Source organism: Camelus bactrianus, chromosome 16, assembly GCF_048773025.1.
Source record: "Camelus bactrianus isolate YW-2024 breed Bactrian camel chromosome 16, ASM4877302v1, whole genome shotgun sequence".
Classification (NCBI taxonomy): Eukaryota; Metazoa; Chordata; class Mammalia; order Artiodactyla; family Camelidae; genus Camelus; species Camelus bactrianus.
Genome location: NC_133554.1, coordinates 28,708,211 through 28,723,348, shown reverse-complemented (window position 1 = coordinate 28,723,348; position 15,138 = coordinate 28,708,211). Strand labels below are relative to the sequence as shown.

The 15,138-nt window shown below is 36.6% G+C and overlaps 1 protein-coding gene across 2 annotated transcripts in view; it reads left to right on the top strand.

Moving 5' to 3' along the window:
• The window catches only part of UTP18 (UTP18 small subunit processome component), a 37,719-nt gene extending 24,355 nt beyond the window's left edge, over positions 1-13,364 (top strand). For both annotated transcript variants that reach the window (XM_074342775.1, XM_074342774.1), the window contains 4 exons: positions 6,465-6,639; positions 10,557-10,696; positions 11,971-12,009; positions 13,209-13,364. In XM_074342775.1, the coding sequence (XP_074198876.1) occupies positions 6,465-6,639; positions 10,557-10,696; positions 11,971-11,995 (340 nt within the window). In that variant the 3' untranslated portion in view covers positions 11,996-12,009; positions 13,209-13,364. The remainder of the gene's footprint in view (positions 1-6,464; positions 6,640-10,556; positions 10,697-11,970; positions 12,010-13,208) is intronic.
• Positions 13,365-15,138: the final 1,774 nt, after the last annotated feature.

The window sequence follows — 15,138 nt, the reverse complement described above, 5'->3', positions numbered from 1 at the left end:
GTTTTTTCAAATTAATGTTTTTGGGTTTTTTTGGATATATAACCAGGAGTGAAATTGCTGGGTCATATGGTTAGCTCTGTTTTTAGTGTTTTTAAGACACTTCTGTACTGTTTTCCACAGTGGCTGCACATGGCTGTATACGTTCCCACCAGCAGTGTACAAGATTTCTCTTTGATCCATATCCTTGCCAACATTTGTTATTTTTAGACTTTTTGATAGTAGCCATTCTGACAGGTGTGAGGTGATATCTCATTGTGCATTTCCCTGATGATTAGTGATTTTGAGTCTTTTTATGTACCTGTTGGCCATCTGCATTTCTACTTTGGGAAAATGTCTATTCAGTTCTTCACATTTTTTAATTGGGTTGTTTGTTTTTTTGATGCTCAATTGTATGAGCTCTTTATATATGTTGGATATTAACCCCTTACAGCCATATTATTTGCAAATATTTTCTTCCATTTAGTAGGTTGTCTTTTTATTCTGTTGATGGTTGCCTTTGGTGTGCAAAAGCTTTTAAATTTATTAGGTTCCCATTTGTTTATTTGCTTTTATTTCCTCTACTTTAGGAGATTGATCCAAAAAAATAGTGCTTTGATTTGTGGTAAAGAGTGTTCTTCCTGTTTTCCTCTAGGAGTTTTATAGTGCCCAGTCTTACATTTAAATCGTTAATCTATTTTGAGTTTATTTTGTATATGGTGTTAGAAAATGTTCTAATTTTATTCTTTTACATAAAGCTGTGCAGTTTTCCCAGCACCGCTTATTGAAGAGACTGTCTTATCTCCATTGTATATTCTTTCCTCCTTTGTTATAGATTAATTGACCATAAGTTCTTGGGTTTATTTCTAGGCTTTCTATCCCGTTCCATTGATATATGTGTCTGTTTTTGTGCCAGTACCATACTGTTTTGATAACTGCAGCTTTGTAGTATAGTCTGAAGTCAGGGAGTATAATTCCTCCAGCTCTGTTCTTCCTCAAGATTGTTTTGGCTGTTTGGATCTTTTGTGTTTCGTTACAAAATTTTAATTTGTTCTAGTTCTGTGAAAAATGCCATTGGTATTTTGGTAGGGATTGCATTAAATCTGTAGATCGCTTTGGGTAGTATGGTCATTTTAACAATATTGATTCTTCTAATCCAAGAACATAGTATATCTTTCCATCTGTGCCATCTTCAGTTTCTTTCAACAGTGTCTTATAGTTTTCAGAATACAGGTCTTTTTACCTTCTTAAGTAGGTTTATTCCTAGGTATTTTATTCTTTTTGATGGAATGGTAAATGGGATTGTTTCCTTAATTTCCTGAATTTCTCTTTCTGATATTTTGTTGTTTGTGTATAGAAATGGAACAGATTTCTGTATATTTATTTTGTAAGCTGCAGCTTTACCAAATTCATTGATGAGCTCTAGTAATTTTCTGGTGGTGCCTAGGAATTTCTATGTATAGTATCATGTTATCTGCAAACAGTGATAGTTTTATTTCCTCTTTTCCAATTTGGATTCCTTTTCCTTCTTCTCCTTGTCTGATTGCTGTGGCTAGGGCTTCCAAAACTGTGTTGAATAGAAGTGGCAAGAGTGGATATCCTTGTCTTGTTTCTCATCTTGGAGGGAATGCTTTCAGCTTTTCACCATTGAGTATCATGTTAGCTGTGGGTTTGTCATATAATGGCCCTTATTATGTAGAGATATGTCCCTCTGTGCCCACTTTCTGGAGAGTTCTTATCATAAGTAGATGGTGAATTTTATCAAAAGCCTTTTCTGCATCTGTTGAGGTGGTTTTTATTCTTCAGTTTGTTAGTGTGGTGTATCACTTTGATTGATTTGTGATATTGAAAAATCCTTGCATCCCTGGAATAAATCCTACTTGATCATGGTGTATGTGCTCCTTTTGATGTGTTGTTAGAGTCATTTTGCTAATATATTGTTGAGGATTTTTTCATCTGTGTTCATCAATGATACTGGCCTATAATTTTCTTTCTTTGTGTGATATCTTTGTTTGGTTTTGGTATCAGAATAATGGTGGCCTTATAGAATGAGTTTGGAAGTGTTCCTTCCTCTGCCATTTTTTTTTGAGATAGTTTGAGAAAAATAAGTGTTAACTCCTCTCTAATTGTTTGGTAGAATTCACGTGTGATGCCATCTGGTCCTGGACTTCTGTTTCTTGGCAGTTTTTAAATTACTGATTCAGTTTCAGTACTGATAATTGTTCTGTTCATCTTTTCTGTTTCTTCCTGGTTCAGTCTTGGGAGATTGTACTTTCTAAGAGTTTGTTCATTTCTTCTAGATTGTCCATTTTATTGGCATATAGTTGCTCAAGTAGTCTCTTAAGATCCTTTGTATTTCTGTGGTATAGATTGTAACTTTTTTCATTTCTGATTTTCTTGATGCGTCTGGCTAAAGCTTTATTTTTTTTGTTTATCTTTTCAAAGAACAAGCTTTTAGATCATTGATCTTTTCTATTGGGTTTTTTTTTTTTTTTTTTTTTAGTCTGTTGTTTATTTCTGCTCTGATCTTTATGATTCCTTCCCTTCTACTGACTTTGGGTTTTGTTTGTTATTTTATTTCTAGTTCCTTTAGGTGTGAGGTTAGGTTGTTTATTTGTCACTTTCCTTTTTTCCTGAGGTAAGCTTGTATCACTATAAAATTCCGTTGTTTTTACTCTGTCCCGTAAGTTTTGCATTGTTGTGTTTTCATTTTCATTTGTCTGTTGGTTCTTTCTAATTTTTTCTTTGATTTCTTCAGTGATTCATGGGTTGTTTTGTAGCATATTGTTTAGCCTCAATGTGTTTGTTTTTTGAAGTTTTTTTCTCATAGATTTCAAGTCTCATAATGTTGTGGTTGGAAAAGATGCTTGATATGATTTCAGTTGTCTTAAATTTATTGAGGCTTGTTTTGTGGCCTAGCGTACGGTCCATCCTAGAGAATGTTCCATGTGCACTTGAAAACAATGTATATTCCACTGCTTTATGATGGAATGTTATTTATAAATCAGTTAAGTCCATCTGGTCTAATGTGTAATTTAAGGCCTGTTTTCTTATTGATTTTCTGTCTGGATGAGCCGTCCATTGATGTAAGAGGGGTGTTAAAGTCCTTCTACTATTATTGTGTTACTGTCAACTTCTCCTTTTATGTTTGTTAATATTTGCCTTATATATTGTGCTCCTGTTTTTGGTGCATATATATTTATGATGGTTATACCTTCTTGGATTGATCCCTTGATCATTGTATAGTGTCCTTCTTTGTCTCTTATAACAGTCTTCATTTCCAAGTCTGTTTTAAGGCTGATACAAGTCTGTCTGATACCAGTATTGTTACTCTGGCTTTCTTTTGATTTCTGTTTGCGTGGAATACCTTTTTCCATCCTCTCACTTTCACGCTGTATGTGTCTCAGATCAGAAGTGAGTCCATTGTAGGCAGCGTATATGGGCCTTGCTTTTGTATGCGTTCAGCCACTCTGTCTTTTGGTTGGAGCGTTTAATCCATTTACATTTAAGGTAATTATTGATATGTATGTTCTTACTGCCATTTTATTAGTTGTTTTGGATTTATCTTTTAGGTTTTTTTCCCACTTATTCTTTTTGTTCTCTTGTGATTTAGTGACTGTTATGTTTGAATTCCTTTTTCTCTTTTTGTGTGTTTCTCTGTTATAGATTTTTGGTTTGTGGTTACCATGAGATTTTAGTATAGCCGTATATTTGTGTGTGTGAGTGTGTGTGTGTGTGTGTGTGTGTGTGTGTGATTGCTTTAAGTTGCTGATCTCTTAATTTCAAATGCATTTAAAAAACCCTCCGTTTGTACTCTCCTACCTCACGATTACTCTTTTTGGTATCATATTTTACATTTAATTGTTTTGTGTATCCATTAACTGCTTATTGTGATGATTTTACTACTTTTGTCTTTTAACCTTCTTACTAGTTTGTGTGTGGATAATTTCCTACCTTTACGGAATGTTTGCCTTTGCTAGTGAGCTTTTCCATTTTGTAGTTTTCTTGTTTCTAGTGGTGGCCTTTTCTTTTTTGTCTAGAGAAATTCCTTTAGGATTTGTTGTAAAGCTGGTTTGGTGGTGCTGATTTTTTTCGCTTTTGCTTGTCTGTAAAGCTTTTGCTTTCTCCATCAAATCTGAACAAGAGCCTTGCTGGGTAGAATATTCTTGGCTGTATGTTTTCCCCTTTCATCACTTCAAATATATCATGCCACCCCCTTCTGGCCTGAAGAATTTCTGCTGAAAAATCAGCTGATAGCCTTATGGGAATCCTTGTATGTTATTTCTTCTTTTCCCTTGTTGCTTTTAATATTCTCTTTATTTTTTATCATTTTAATTACAATGTTCCTAGTTGTGTTCCTCTTAGGTAGGGTTAATTATGTATAGGACTCTGCTTCCTGGGCCTGGGTGACTGTTTCTTTTCCCAGGTTAGGTAAGTTTTCAGCCTTCTAGTTCACTGATCCATTCTTCTGCCTCATTTAGTCTACTGTTTATTCCTTCTTGTGTATTTTTCATTTCAGTTAGTTTTCTTCAACTCTGTTTGGTTCTTTATATTTTAAGCTCCTTGTTAAAAACTTCTAACATCTCACTCTGTGCAAGTCTTCCCAAGTTCTTGGATCATCTTACGATGATCATTACTCTAAACTCTTTCTTGGGTAGATTGACTGTCTCTGCGTCATTTAGTTCTTCTGTGATTTTACTTTGTTGCTTTATCTGGAACATATTCTTCTACCTCCTCATTTTGTCTGAATTTCTATTTGTATTTTTATGTATGTGGTAGGTTGGTTATGTTTCTCGACCTTGGGAGAAGTGAGCCTCTGTAGGAGTTGTCCTGTGCATCTCAGTTCTCAGCAGTGCTCTCCCCTCTCATCACCCAAGGGCCAGAGGGAGCTGGGCCCAGGGTAGGGTCTAGCCTGTGTTTATGGACTCATTCCACAGGCTGCAGGATCCATAGTTTTCTTGCTCCTGGTGTCTGCCCCATGGTAGGTGAGGGTGTCCTAGAGGCTTGTGCAGGCTTCTTGGTGGAAGGGTCTGGTGCCTGCCCACTGGTGTATAGAGCTGGGTTTTGGCCCTCTGGTGGGCAGGGCCATGTCTATAGACAGGGCTCAGAACTCTCACTCCTGTGGGAGAACCTCTGCAGTATAGTTACTCTCTAGTTTGTGGATCATGCAACTTGGAGCAGGGGACTATGCGATTTGATTATATCACGAGTGTTTCCCTGCTGCCTTCTCATGGTATTTTCTTTGTGTCTTTAGTTATGGAAGGACTTTTTTGGTAGCTTCCAATCTTTTTAATCAGTAGTTGTTCTGCAGATAATGATTTTGGTGTGTTTGAGAGAGGAGGTAAGCTCTAGCTCCTTCTAATCTGCCATCTTGGCTTCCGGCCAGTTACGGGGTTCTTAATGTATATGAAATGTATGTGAGAAAATGTATACATAGTTATTTTGAAGACTTAAAGCAGTAAATAATTTAGCATACTGTTTGTGTGTTGGCTATAATTTCAAGCTGTGGAATCTTGTGTGTGCACTGAATTTGTCTTGTTTTTATGCATTGTTCCTTGTTCATTGTAGGCAGTAAGTATTAAGTGAGTAAGTGAGAATGTTTGACTGGTAAGAGTGAGAGGACACTTAGTGGAATACATGTGTGTTACCCTTGTGAATTTGAGGCTTAATTTCTCACATCTTTCTGGTTTATACTGCATTTGCTAATTAAGTTTGAATTAAATATTTTGAATTACAAGGACCTTATTCCTGTTCCTTATAAATGATGCTTATAACATTAGGTGATCTGAACATTGAGGTCTAAGATGTTTACTGAAAGTTCTTGTCTGTGAATGTTTCTGTTAATTACAAGGTCAGTAAGATTTACTTTTTACAAGTATTGGGTGTAATTCATTGCTGGTAAATATTTCAGTAAACTTGGAGTGGACGATCATTTGCATAACTCTTGGCTTGTAGATATTCCTGATATAGCAAGAAACTTAGATATGTGCTGTTACAGCTGTTGTTCAGCACTGTTTTGAAAGTTCTGATAAATATAATACATAAAAAAAAGAAAGGAGGAGGTCTAAGTAGCTGAAGGGCAGCTCTCATTGACATATTAGAATGTTAGGTTGGCCATAAATGCCATGAAAGTGTCAGTCTTGTTGATCTTTGCAACCCAAGCACTTAAATAGTGCCTAGCATAGAGTTGAAATTCAATAAATAATTTATTGACGGAATGAATAATAAAGATTCTGTGCCTTCTTGGATTTTCTAGCTACTCTAGTAATTGAAAAGCTGCCGGAGTTAAGAAGAGCTGAGCAAGACTGAGGTTGAACTGATAGAATGTGTCTGGCTTTTGCCTTGGGATGAACTCTAACCCATGGTCCCTGTGTAACAGGTTATACTTCCTGTAAATACCAGTTTGTGGGATTAAATCTGTGTTCACTTAGGTTGTGAAAGCCCTTTTGCTTGCTTTTAATCTGTTACATGCCTGTTTCTCTTTGCAGTTCCAATTGCGGAGTGGTAAACATATACAGTCAAGATTCTTGTCTCCAAGAAACAAACCCAAAGCCGATAAAAGCTATAATGAACTTGGTTACAGGTGTTACGTCTCTGACCTTCAATCCTACTACAGAAATCTTGGCAATTGCTTCAGAAAAAATGAAAGAAGCAGTCAGATTGGTAATATTTTTTTACCCTTTCCTTTTAGCATTTTAAATTTTAAGTTGGAATTTTAAAATTTAAGTTGAAAACACAGAAAGATAATAGAAAAGTGTTGGATTATTTTAAAAAGAGTAGCCTCTTTTGGTATAGAAATTGTTAGTATTGCAGCTTTTGGGTGTGATTGTAGAAATGATGCGCAGTGGCCACCATCTTTGTATTAATATCTGTTCTTTTTGGAAGGCTGTGTCTATTCCCAGCATTCCTTAAGTGGTGATCTTCATTTTCAGAGCTTTCAGCACATGTATGAAGGAATGTATTTAAAGCAAACACTTTATTCCTCTATAATTTTCTTTCATCTGCCTTTTTAAGGCCTTTTGTCAAAATGGAGTGGAGGCAGTTCTTAAATTTTGAAAATAAATTGTGTAAAAAGATTGCAATTTAAATAGCTGGATAGTACTTAGAAACGTAGCTCTGTGCCAGGGGTCCCCAGGATCTGCCTTTTTAAGGCCTTTTGTCAAAATGGAGTGGAGGCAGTTCTTAAATTTTGAAAATAAATTGTGTAAAAAGATTGCAATTTAAATAGCTGGATAGTACTTAGAAACGTAGCTCTGTGCCAGGGGTCCCCAGGATCTCCCCGAGCTTTGGTGAATACAACAATAAATAGGAAGACTGGAGGATGCAGTATATGGTCATACTCATGGCTTAGAATTATTGCAGGGAAAAGATACAAAGCAAAATCATCCAAAGGAAAAGGTGACTGGAGTGAAGCCTGGAAGAAGCCAGGCACAGGCTTCCAAGAGTCCTCTCCCTAGTGCAGTCACACGTATTTCATCAGCTTTAATAGTGTATAGTTTACAAAGATTTATAAAGAATTCTACAGTATATAATGGAATATCACTCAGCCATAAAAAAGAATGAAATAATGTCACTTGCAGCAACATGGATGGTCCCAGAGATTATCATACTCAGTGAAGTACGATAGAGAAAGACAAATATCTTACTTATATGTAGAAACTAAAAAAAATGATACAAGTGAACTTATTTACAAAACAGAAATCAACTCACGGTCATAGAAAACAAACTATGGTTACCAAAAGGGAAATGGTGGGGAGGGATAAATTGGAAATTTGAGATTAACAGATACACAGTACTATATATAAAATAGACAACCAAAAGGACCTACTGTACAGCACAGGGAACTATATTCAACTTATAATAACCTATAATGGAAAAGAATCAGAAAAAAATAACATAATATTATCACTCGGCTATACCCCAGAAACATTATAAATCAACTATACTTGAATTTAAAAAAAATTCCCCCAAAATTCTTGAGCGAAATAATAGTCCTCAGAGGATCAGCTCACCCCAAGTTGTCAACAGCTGGTAAAGCGCAGTGAACTGTGATGCTTGATTCCATATTCTAGCATTTTAATGGTTTTCCAGCTAAGTTCCTTAGAGCCTTAGAATGTGTATAGGACTTCAGATGGGAAGTGGGACAAGTAAGAGGCTCAGCTCCTACCTGTATCATATAGAGCAACTTCACTGTTACTTGTGGTATATATTGGCATTCTGCAGAAGATTTTCTTTGAGGGAAGAACAGGTTCTGCTAGAAAAGGAGTTTGAAAAATACAGCATTGTGTTTTATTGCCTCTCATTGAATGAATCATTTGATAAATGAGAGGTTTCTAATTCAAGTCAGCTTCAAAATCCTCTCTCCTCCAATGGGAGTGGTGGACTAGTACATATTAACCTTTTATCATTTTAATGTTAGTAAATTGTGTTAGAAAACCATAGGGTCTCTCTCCGTTGACATAATGTATTCTGCAAGATGCCTGGTAGTTAGTTCTGCCTAGTTTGCTTCAGTGATCACAGCAGCATTTATGGTTTTTTATTTTGGCAAAATCACACAAGGAATTCATTAGTAACAGCCAAATCCCATTTTTTAAATGGTAGTCAACCATAATATCTAATGGAAAGAAGCCAAGCATAGCAGCTTCAGAATGCCTCCGTGAAGCAGTGTTAGTATCCTAAATGCAGTCTTTTATAGTGATCCAAACAGTTCTGTTATCCCAGCACAGAGCATTGAATAGAAATCTAAGCCATTGCTTGAGGAAGAGACCCAGAAGTTAAATTGTTGTTCCATTTACAACCTTGGATGTTGTAGAAAGTTGTGGAACTTCTTATTCATTAAATTAAGGATGAGAGAATTTTATTTGTTGAATTTTGATATCTGGTCCCTTAAATGTAATGACAGAAATTATGCTGGAGATAAAGGTAACTTTCTTAGTTAAAGAAGTTGGGTTTTTATGTTTTTTTTTCTTATTAGTTCAATTATAGCTTTTAATACAGGGGTCATAAAGAGAGGTTGGAGCACAGCTGAGTTCTGTCCAGGTGAGGATCATTGGTCTAAGGGAGGACGTACTACCACAGTGAGAGGTTACACCGGGGAACTTGGCAGGTGCATCCAGTTGAGTCTTTTAGGAGGACATTGTAAACATGTGTTTTTGCCCCTGGTATCGAAGTCAGTAGGGGAGATTAAATTTAAAAATAAATTGTCGATAAGTTGGTGTTTATCCTCCATCAGAAAGGACACACCAGCTTGTTGTGTGAAGCCATGGCCATTCTGTATGGTTGTGTAGGTGTGTGGTGCACAAGGGCACCACATCTAAAGGGATACCATTTACATCATAAACTTTTGTGTTTGTATATATTGCAGTATTTATGGTAATTTGGGTAACAGAATTGTTCTGTTTATTTAGCTAGAAAAATACACAGCTACCTTTTGATAAAAGTGGGCTTTAAAAAATTGCTGTGTGTCTTGTGCCCCGGTTGTCAACTTCTTAGTTTTAATGGGTCAAGACCACTTCTCATTGGCACTAATACCTTTGCATTGATGCCATGCCATGCAAGCAGGGCCTGCTTCCTGGAGAAGTTGAGAATAATTGAAAATGGCTTAGAGATTTACTGTAAACTTTCCTTTCTTGACAAAATGGTCAATATGTATATATCAGGGGGAGTAGGGCCTAGTCACTGACTGAAACCTGTATAAAAGACAGATGTATCTAACTGCGGGTTTTGCCAGGTTCTTGTCTATGAAAATCACTTTGAGTGGTTTAAAGTCTCATCTAAAAATGTGAAGGATGGTAGACTACCAAGATAAATAGCAGGATGATAATTCTATATGTATTTGAGTGTGAGGTGCTGTATTTCTTGTGTGAGAATATGTGAAAATGAGCATTGTTAAAGTCCTAGTCTGCTTAAGGCAACTGCTTCTGTGCGTGGCTTTCATTCATCCACAAACCAGGTGAGGACTTGTCTTGCCTATCTTGGATTTAGGCACGTTTTCCTCGGAAGTAGACTTTCCTGGAGAGAGAGACCTGCCTCTTTCTCAGTCAGAACACAGTTTCACTGTGAACCAGGTTTTCATGATTTAGCCTTCCTTGAAGCGAGATTGCAAAAGGCGAAGAATATACCACATGGTTGAAAAAATTGAAAAGTGAAAAAAGGCAGTTATATGATACTGGAAGATTTGGTGTGACGCTGTCTTGGCTTCAGACTCTTCATAATGTTTAGAGTATCTTCGTTGTGATCAGATTCTAGTATTCTTTACCGTGTTACTAAGTTAGAGCATTAATGGGTACTGGTATTGATGGGTACTTTCCACTTTATTCATTCATTTATTCATTTGACTCTCCCAGGCACCATGCTAGGTACTGCATTAAAAGCATCAAGAAAACACTTTTATTCTCTTCCCTCCCTTCCTTCACAGTTAATAGCACACCGAAAATCAAATTTTAATTTTGGATCACTGTACTTCATGTGTGCTACAGTCAAAACGAACTTTCTGTTCTGGCAAAAAGAATGAAGACTAAGTGTTAAGAAAGATGAGTTCCCAGTTGTTGCCATTTAAAGCTTTTAATTATTTCCTGCAGGTCCACCTTCCTTCCTGTACAGTATTTTCAAACTTCCCAGTTAAAAAGAAGAATATTTCTCTTGTTCATACCATGGATTTTTCTCCCAGAAGTGGATATTTTGCCTTGGGGAATGAAAAGGGCAAAGCCCTGATGTATAGGTAGGTAATATTTATGCTTAAAAGTCAGAAATACCTCTCAGCCTCTTTTGAAAATGTGAAGATACAGTTGCTACATTCCCAATTCTGCAGTTATGTATAATTTATTAAATCTGTAATTTATTAATTGTAATTATTAATTTATAAATTGTAGAGTGTTTATTCTGACTGTCATCTTCATATCTAACAAAATTGCATGTTTCTACTGCAAAATGTCACTAGCAGTAAGTTTACCTGGGAATTTTTTTGTGTGGGAGGGTGTTAAGCTGTATTTTGAAAATGTCAAATTGAGGAAACATTGCTGCTTTAATAATACTGCTCCTTTCTTGGTGCCTTATGTTTAGATTAACCTCTGTTGATTCAACAGTGCTCTGTTTATTCCACTGGATTTAAGTGATTTTTAAAAGGTATTTCTTTTCCTACAGCTGTAAGCTGTAAATAAGGATGTTAACTACAAAGACATCCAAAAGTTATGCTCTGTCCAGCATCTTTTCTGCGCTCAACATACTTGGCTGTAAAGCAGGAACAAATAAAATCTAATGACAAGGTGGCTCTTCGGGGAGAACTTGTGACTTAAATCACAGCCCCCTTTCCTTGCTCCCAGTGTTGGCAGTGAATGTTACATAGAACCTGTGCTTATGTTTGTATGCTTCAGGGAAGGTCTGCTTTAAAAGAAACTGAAAACTGGGGTGAAGAAGAGGAGGAATATAAATTGGTTTTGAGGAGATAGTTGTGAAAAGAGAACATAGCAAACAACAACATGGTTTATAGTTTTACTTTGAAAGGAAAATGGGTGAAACCAGGAAAACTGGTAATTCGATCCTTTTCATTTCAGGTCATTTTTGGAGTGATTTTTTTCAGTTTAGATTTTATAAAAGGATGCAGATTCTTACTACACTTAGAAATTCTTTTCCATAGCTTTGATTTATTATAACAACAGAATTTTTTTCTTTTCCTGTAAGCCCCAAAGGCCATTAGAGTTTCCACCAGAGCATTGATCTCTAGTGAGACTGTCTAGCAAGTGGGTTGGACTGACATTACTGTTGGATGTGGTTGATCAGAGCCTGACTTAATGCTTTGGAACAAGCTGAAGACTTTTATCTAAAATCTGACTTATTAGCATTAGAATCCTTCAGAATGTCAGCTTGAAGAGTCTTATGAGAATGATTGTGATTACATTTCTATACCTACAGTCTTCCTAAGTGCCATTCTGTGATCTGATTGACGATACTCTGGGTAATCACAAAGTTTTGATGATTTGTCTTTTACTTTTTCAGGTTGCATCATTACTCAGACTTTTAAAGAGATTATTTGAAGTAAGAAAAATTTTTTTTTTAAATCGATTCTACAAAGTTGAATGGTTACACCCATCACTATCAACTGGCAGAGTGACCACACTGACTGATCTTTGTTTCTTTGCCTCTGGGTTGCTGCATCGTCAGTTAAGGGAGTGGGTTGGAAGTAGATCAGGAAGAGCCTATCTGGACTTGAACCTCCCTTGGGAATTTCTTATCGCAAATCATAACAATCTGGCTCTGTTCTTATGCTAATTCTGTGTCCATAATGGTCATCAGAATTTTAATTACTGAATATTTAAGCCATAAAGGAGATTAGACTTAACTGAGAGAGTTAAGTATTTTTAGACATAATCATAGCTTCCATGAGCTCAAACCCTTTTATTTTGTATGTTTCTTGAGAGATTATGAGTGACTTGCTTTGTAGCTCGTTAATGGTGGCTTGTCACAGAGCCAGTTAAATGTCTGGTCGTTAGTTTTGCTGCCATATACATATATGCATATACACACACACACACACACACACACACACACACACACCATATATATGTCTTTTTCTCCCAGTTTTATTGAGATATAATTGGCATACAGCACTATAAAGTGTACAGCATAATGACTTGACTTACATATATCATGAAATGATTGTCACAGTAAGTTTAGTGAACATCCCTCATCTCATGTAGATACAAAATTAAATCGAAAAAACCTTTTTTTCTTATGATGAGAACTCTTAGGACTCACTCTTTTAACAGCTTTCACATATAACATGCAACAGTGTTAGTTGTATTTATCATGTTGTGCATCACATCCCTTGTACTTATTTATCTTGTAACTTGAAGTTGTACCTTTTGACAGCCTTCAGCCAATTGCTGCCCAATATTTAAAACAGTAGGATGTGCTTCTCTTCCCACGGCTTGATTTTTTACCTGAGATGTGGTGGTGGTTCTGAGATTGAGCTTTGCAATTGGCCTGTTCATCACAGTTGGCTAATTTGGTCTTCTCTGAGATTCATAAATGTTGAGGAGAGACTCTGGGAGTGTATATAGATTTAATTAGGAAAAAACATCTTCGAAGGTAGCAGAATTTTGAGCAAAACATTAGCCAGGAGGGGAAAGCAGTCCAGCTGTCCAGCCTCCGAAAATGACACTGCCAGTACATGTTGTTTGTCGATGACCAGTGGCTGTAAATCAAGTATATAATTTCTTCTGTTCTTTCCTTAGATCGACTTGAGCCGCAAGAGAAGCTGGTCCTGATAAATCTTCTCAGAAACTTCCCTGAATGCGTGATAATATATGGATAATGATGTATTGAGCCAGCTATGCATATTTAAGTTAAGAGAAATGTTTTAATAAACCCGTAGCAACTTTTGTTTGAAACTAAGTGTATGTGGTTCTTCCCTCTCCACCTACACACATGCTAATTTGGGTGTATTTCTTTTAAGACTAAACATGAGAGATTGGAAGCACCTGTCCTAGCCAAAAACAATACAGGCAGATAGTCTTAAATTTCACAGTTAACCTTGATTACTATTTCCCCCTTTCCCAGTATAGATCTCTCCGTGTTGCTGTGTATCAGCTAACAGATGATGAGTTATGGAGGTCAGGCGACATTTATGAGAGTGATGAGAGCCAATGGAATGGATTTTGAACTTCTAGGTTCCCCTAGAAAGATAGTTGTGGAAACGAAAAGACTCCTGGGCTTAGTACTCTGAATGGTTGTCATCGTTGCTTTGTGGGAAGGGGGGCATATGAACATGTGGTGCACTTGCCCTGCTAATTATTAGCCACTCCCCTTCCTGGAAATATTTATCACACCATCTTAAAAGTTTCGTCTGATTTAGGTTCCAAGTTTGAAATTGGTTCTGTAATTCTTTAATCATGGTATAATCTTGCTTTAGATTAGTCCCTACATGTCTTAGGAAAAACTGATTCTACGTTATGTGTTTTACCCCACCTCCTTACTAAAACATGGAAAAGAAAAGTCACGTTAGAAAAGGAAGTTTTTTCAGTGAACAAAATAGTTCTGGCTCTGCCCACAGAGGTAATAGACCCCACTTACTTGTACAAACAGGTCAGTGCAGGGAATCTTCAGTGTCTTCAAGGCCCTTCCAAGTCTACACACGATGACTCGAGCAGCCCCGTAGGTGTGGATTGTGGAAATACATCCTAGTGTCTTTCTAAAAGAACATTTTCTATTAAGACGGGCTATTGCTGTATGTTATGGAGACCCTTCCTATGTGCTTGCCTTTTTCTGCAGCAGCTTCCATAGTAAATAATAATAATGCTAAAAATTTCAGAGTCTTGAACCCAGTTGGTTTGTTAGTAGTATTTCTCTCTGGAGTTGCTAGAGGGCAGCAATGAATTATGTAAGTAATTGAAGGCGATGCTTTTGTAGTTTTTTATCATCACATTGTCTTTAGCTTCAGCGAAATGACTGAGAAGTGGACACCAAGCTGTATATGTGCTTATTTTGCATATGGGTTTCAGAGTGTGAAAGATTTATAGAATTTATCGTTCTAGAAAAAAATGATGGAAGCAAGAGTTTAAATTTTAACTGTACTTTGTTAACATTTCTGGATCATATTTATACTAGGGGCAGAATAAAGAATTCCTATTTCTAATCTCCAAGATAGATGTATGTGCTATTTGTTCTCCAGACAGAGAGGCTACTACCAATCCTGTGTCTTGTCTTTTAATTTTTTTATTTATGTCCCTTTGATGGGAAGTAAGGATTAGAGTCGGGCTCTCATTTCTTCTCTTTGTAACCAGTGCCAACCTAACTCTTCAAGGAGATGAAAGCCACAGTCATGAACTTACTCACCCAGTTCTCTATTGACAGTTGCTAAGACAGTATGAATATAGCTTATATCTGTTTTAGGGGGGACTGTTCTGGGCTATGAGGCAATATTTTGCCATCAAGAGCTATAGAGGATTTATTTGGAGTGATGAATAGCCAAGTTGAAATCTTTAGTGTATCCTGCTCGTCTCTCTCCCTTTCCCTGCTTGTATTCAATGAACTAAAGAATTACTAGTCTCTTGAAATTTCTTCAGTTGTTTGAACAAATTACAGGTGAGAAATCTCTTGCTTTACCTGTGCGCCTGTTAAATGTGGCTTGGTGTGTGTTTCTGGTGAGGGTATGTAACCTTTTCT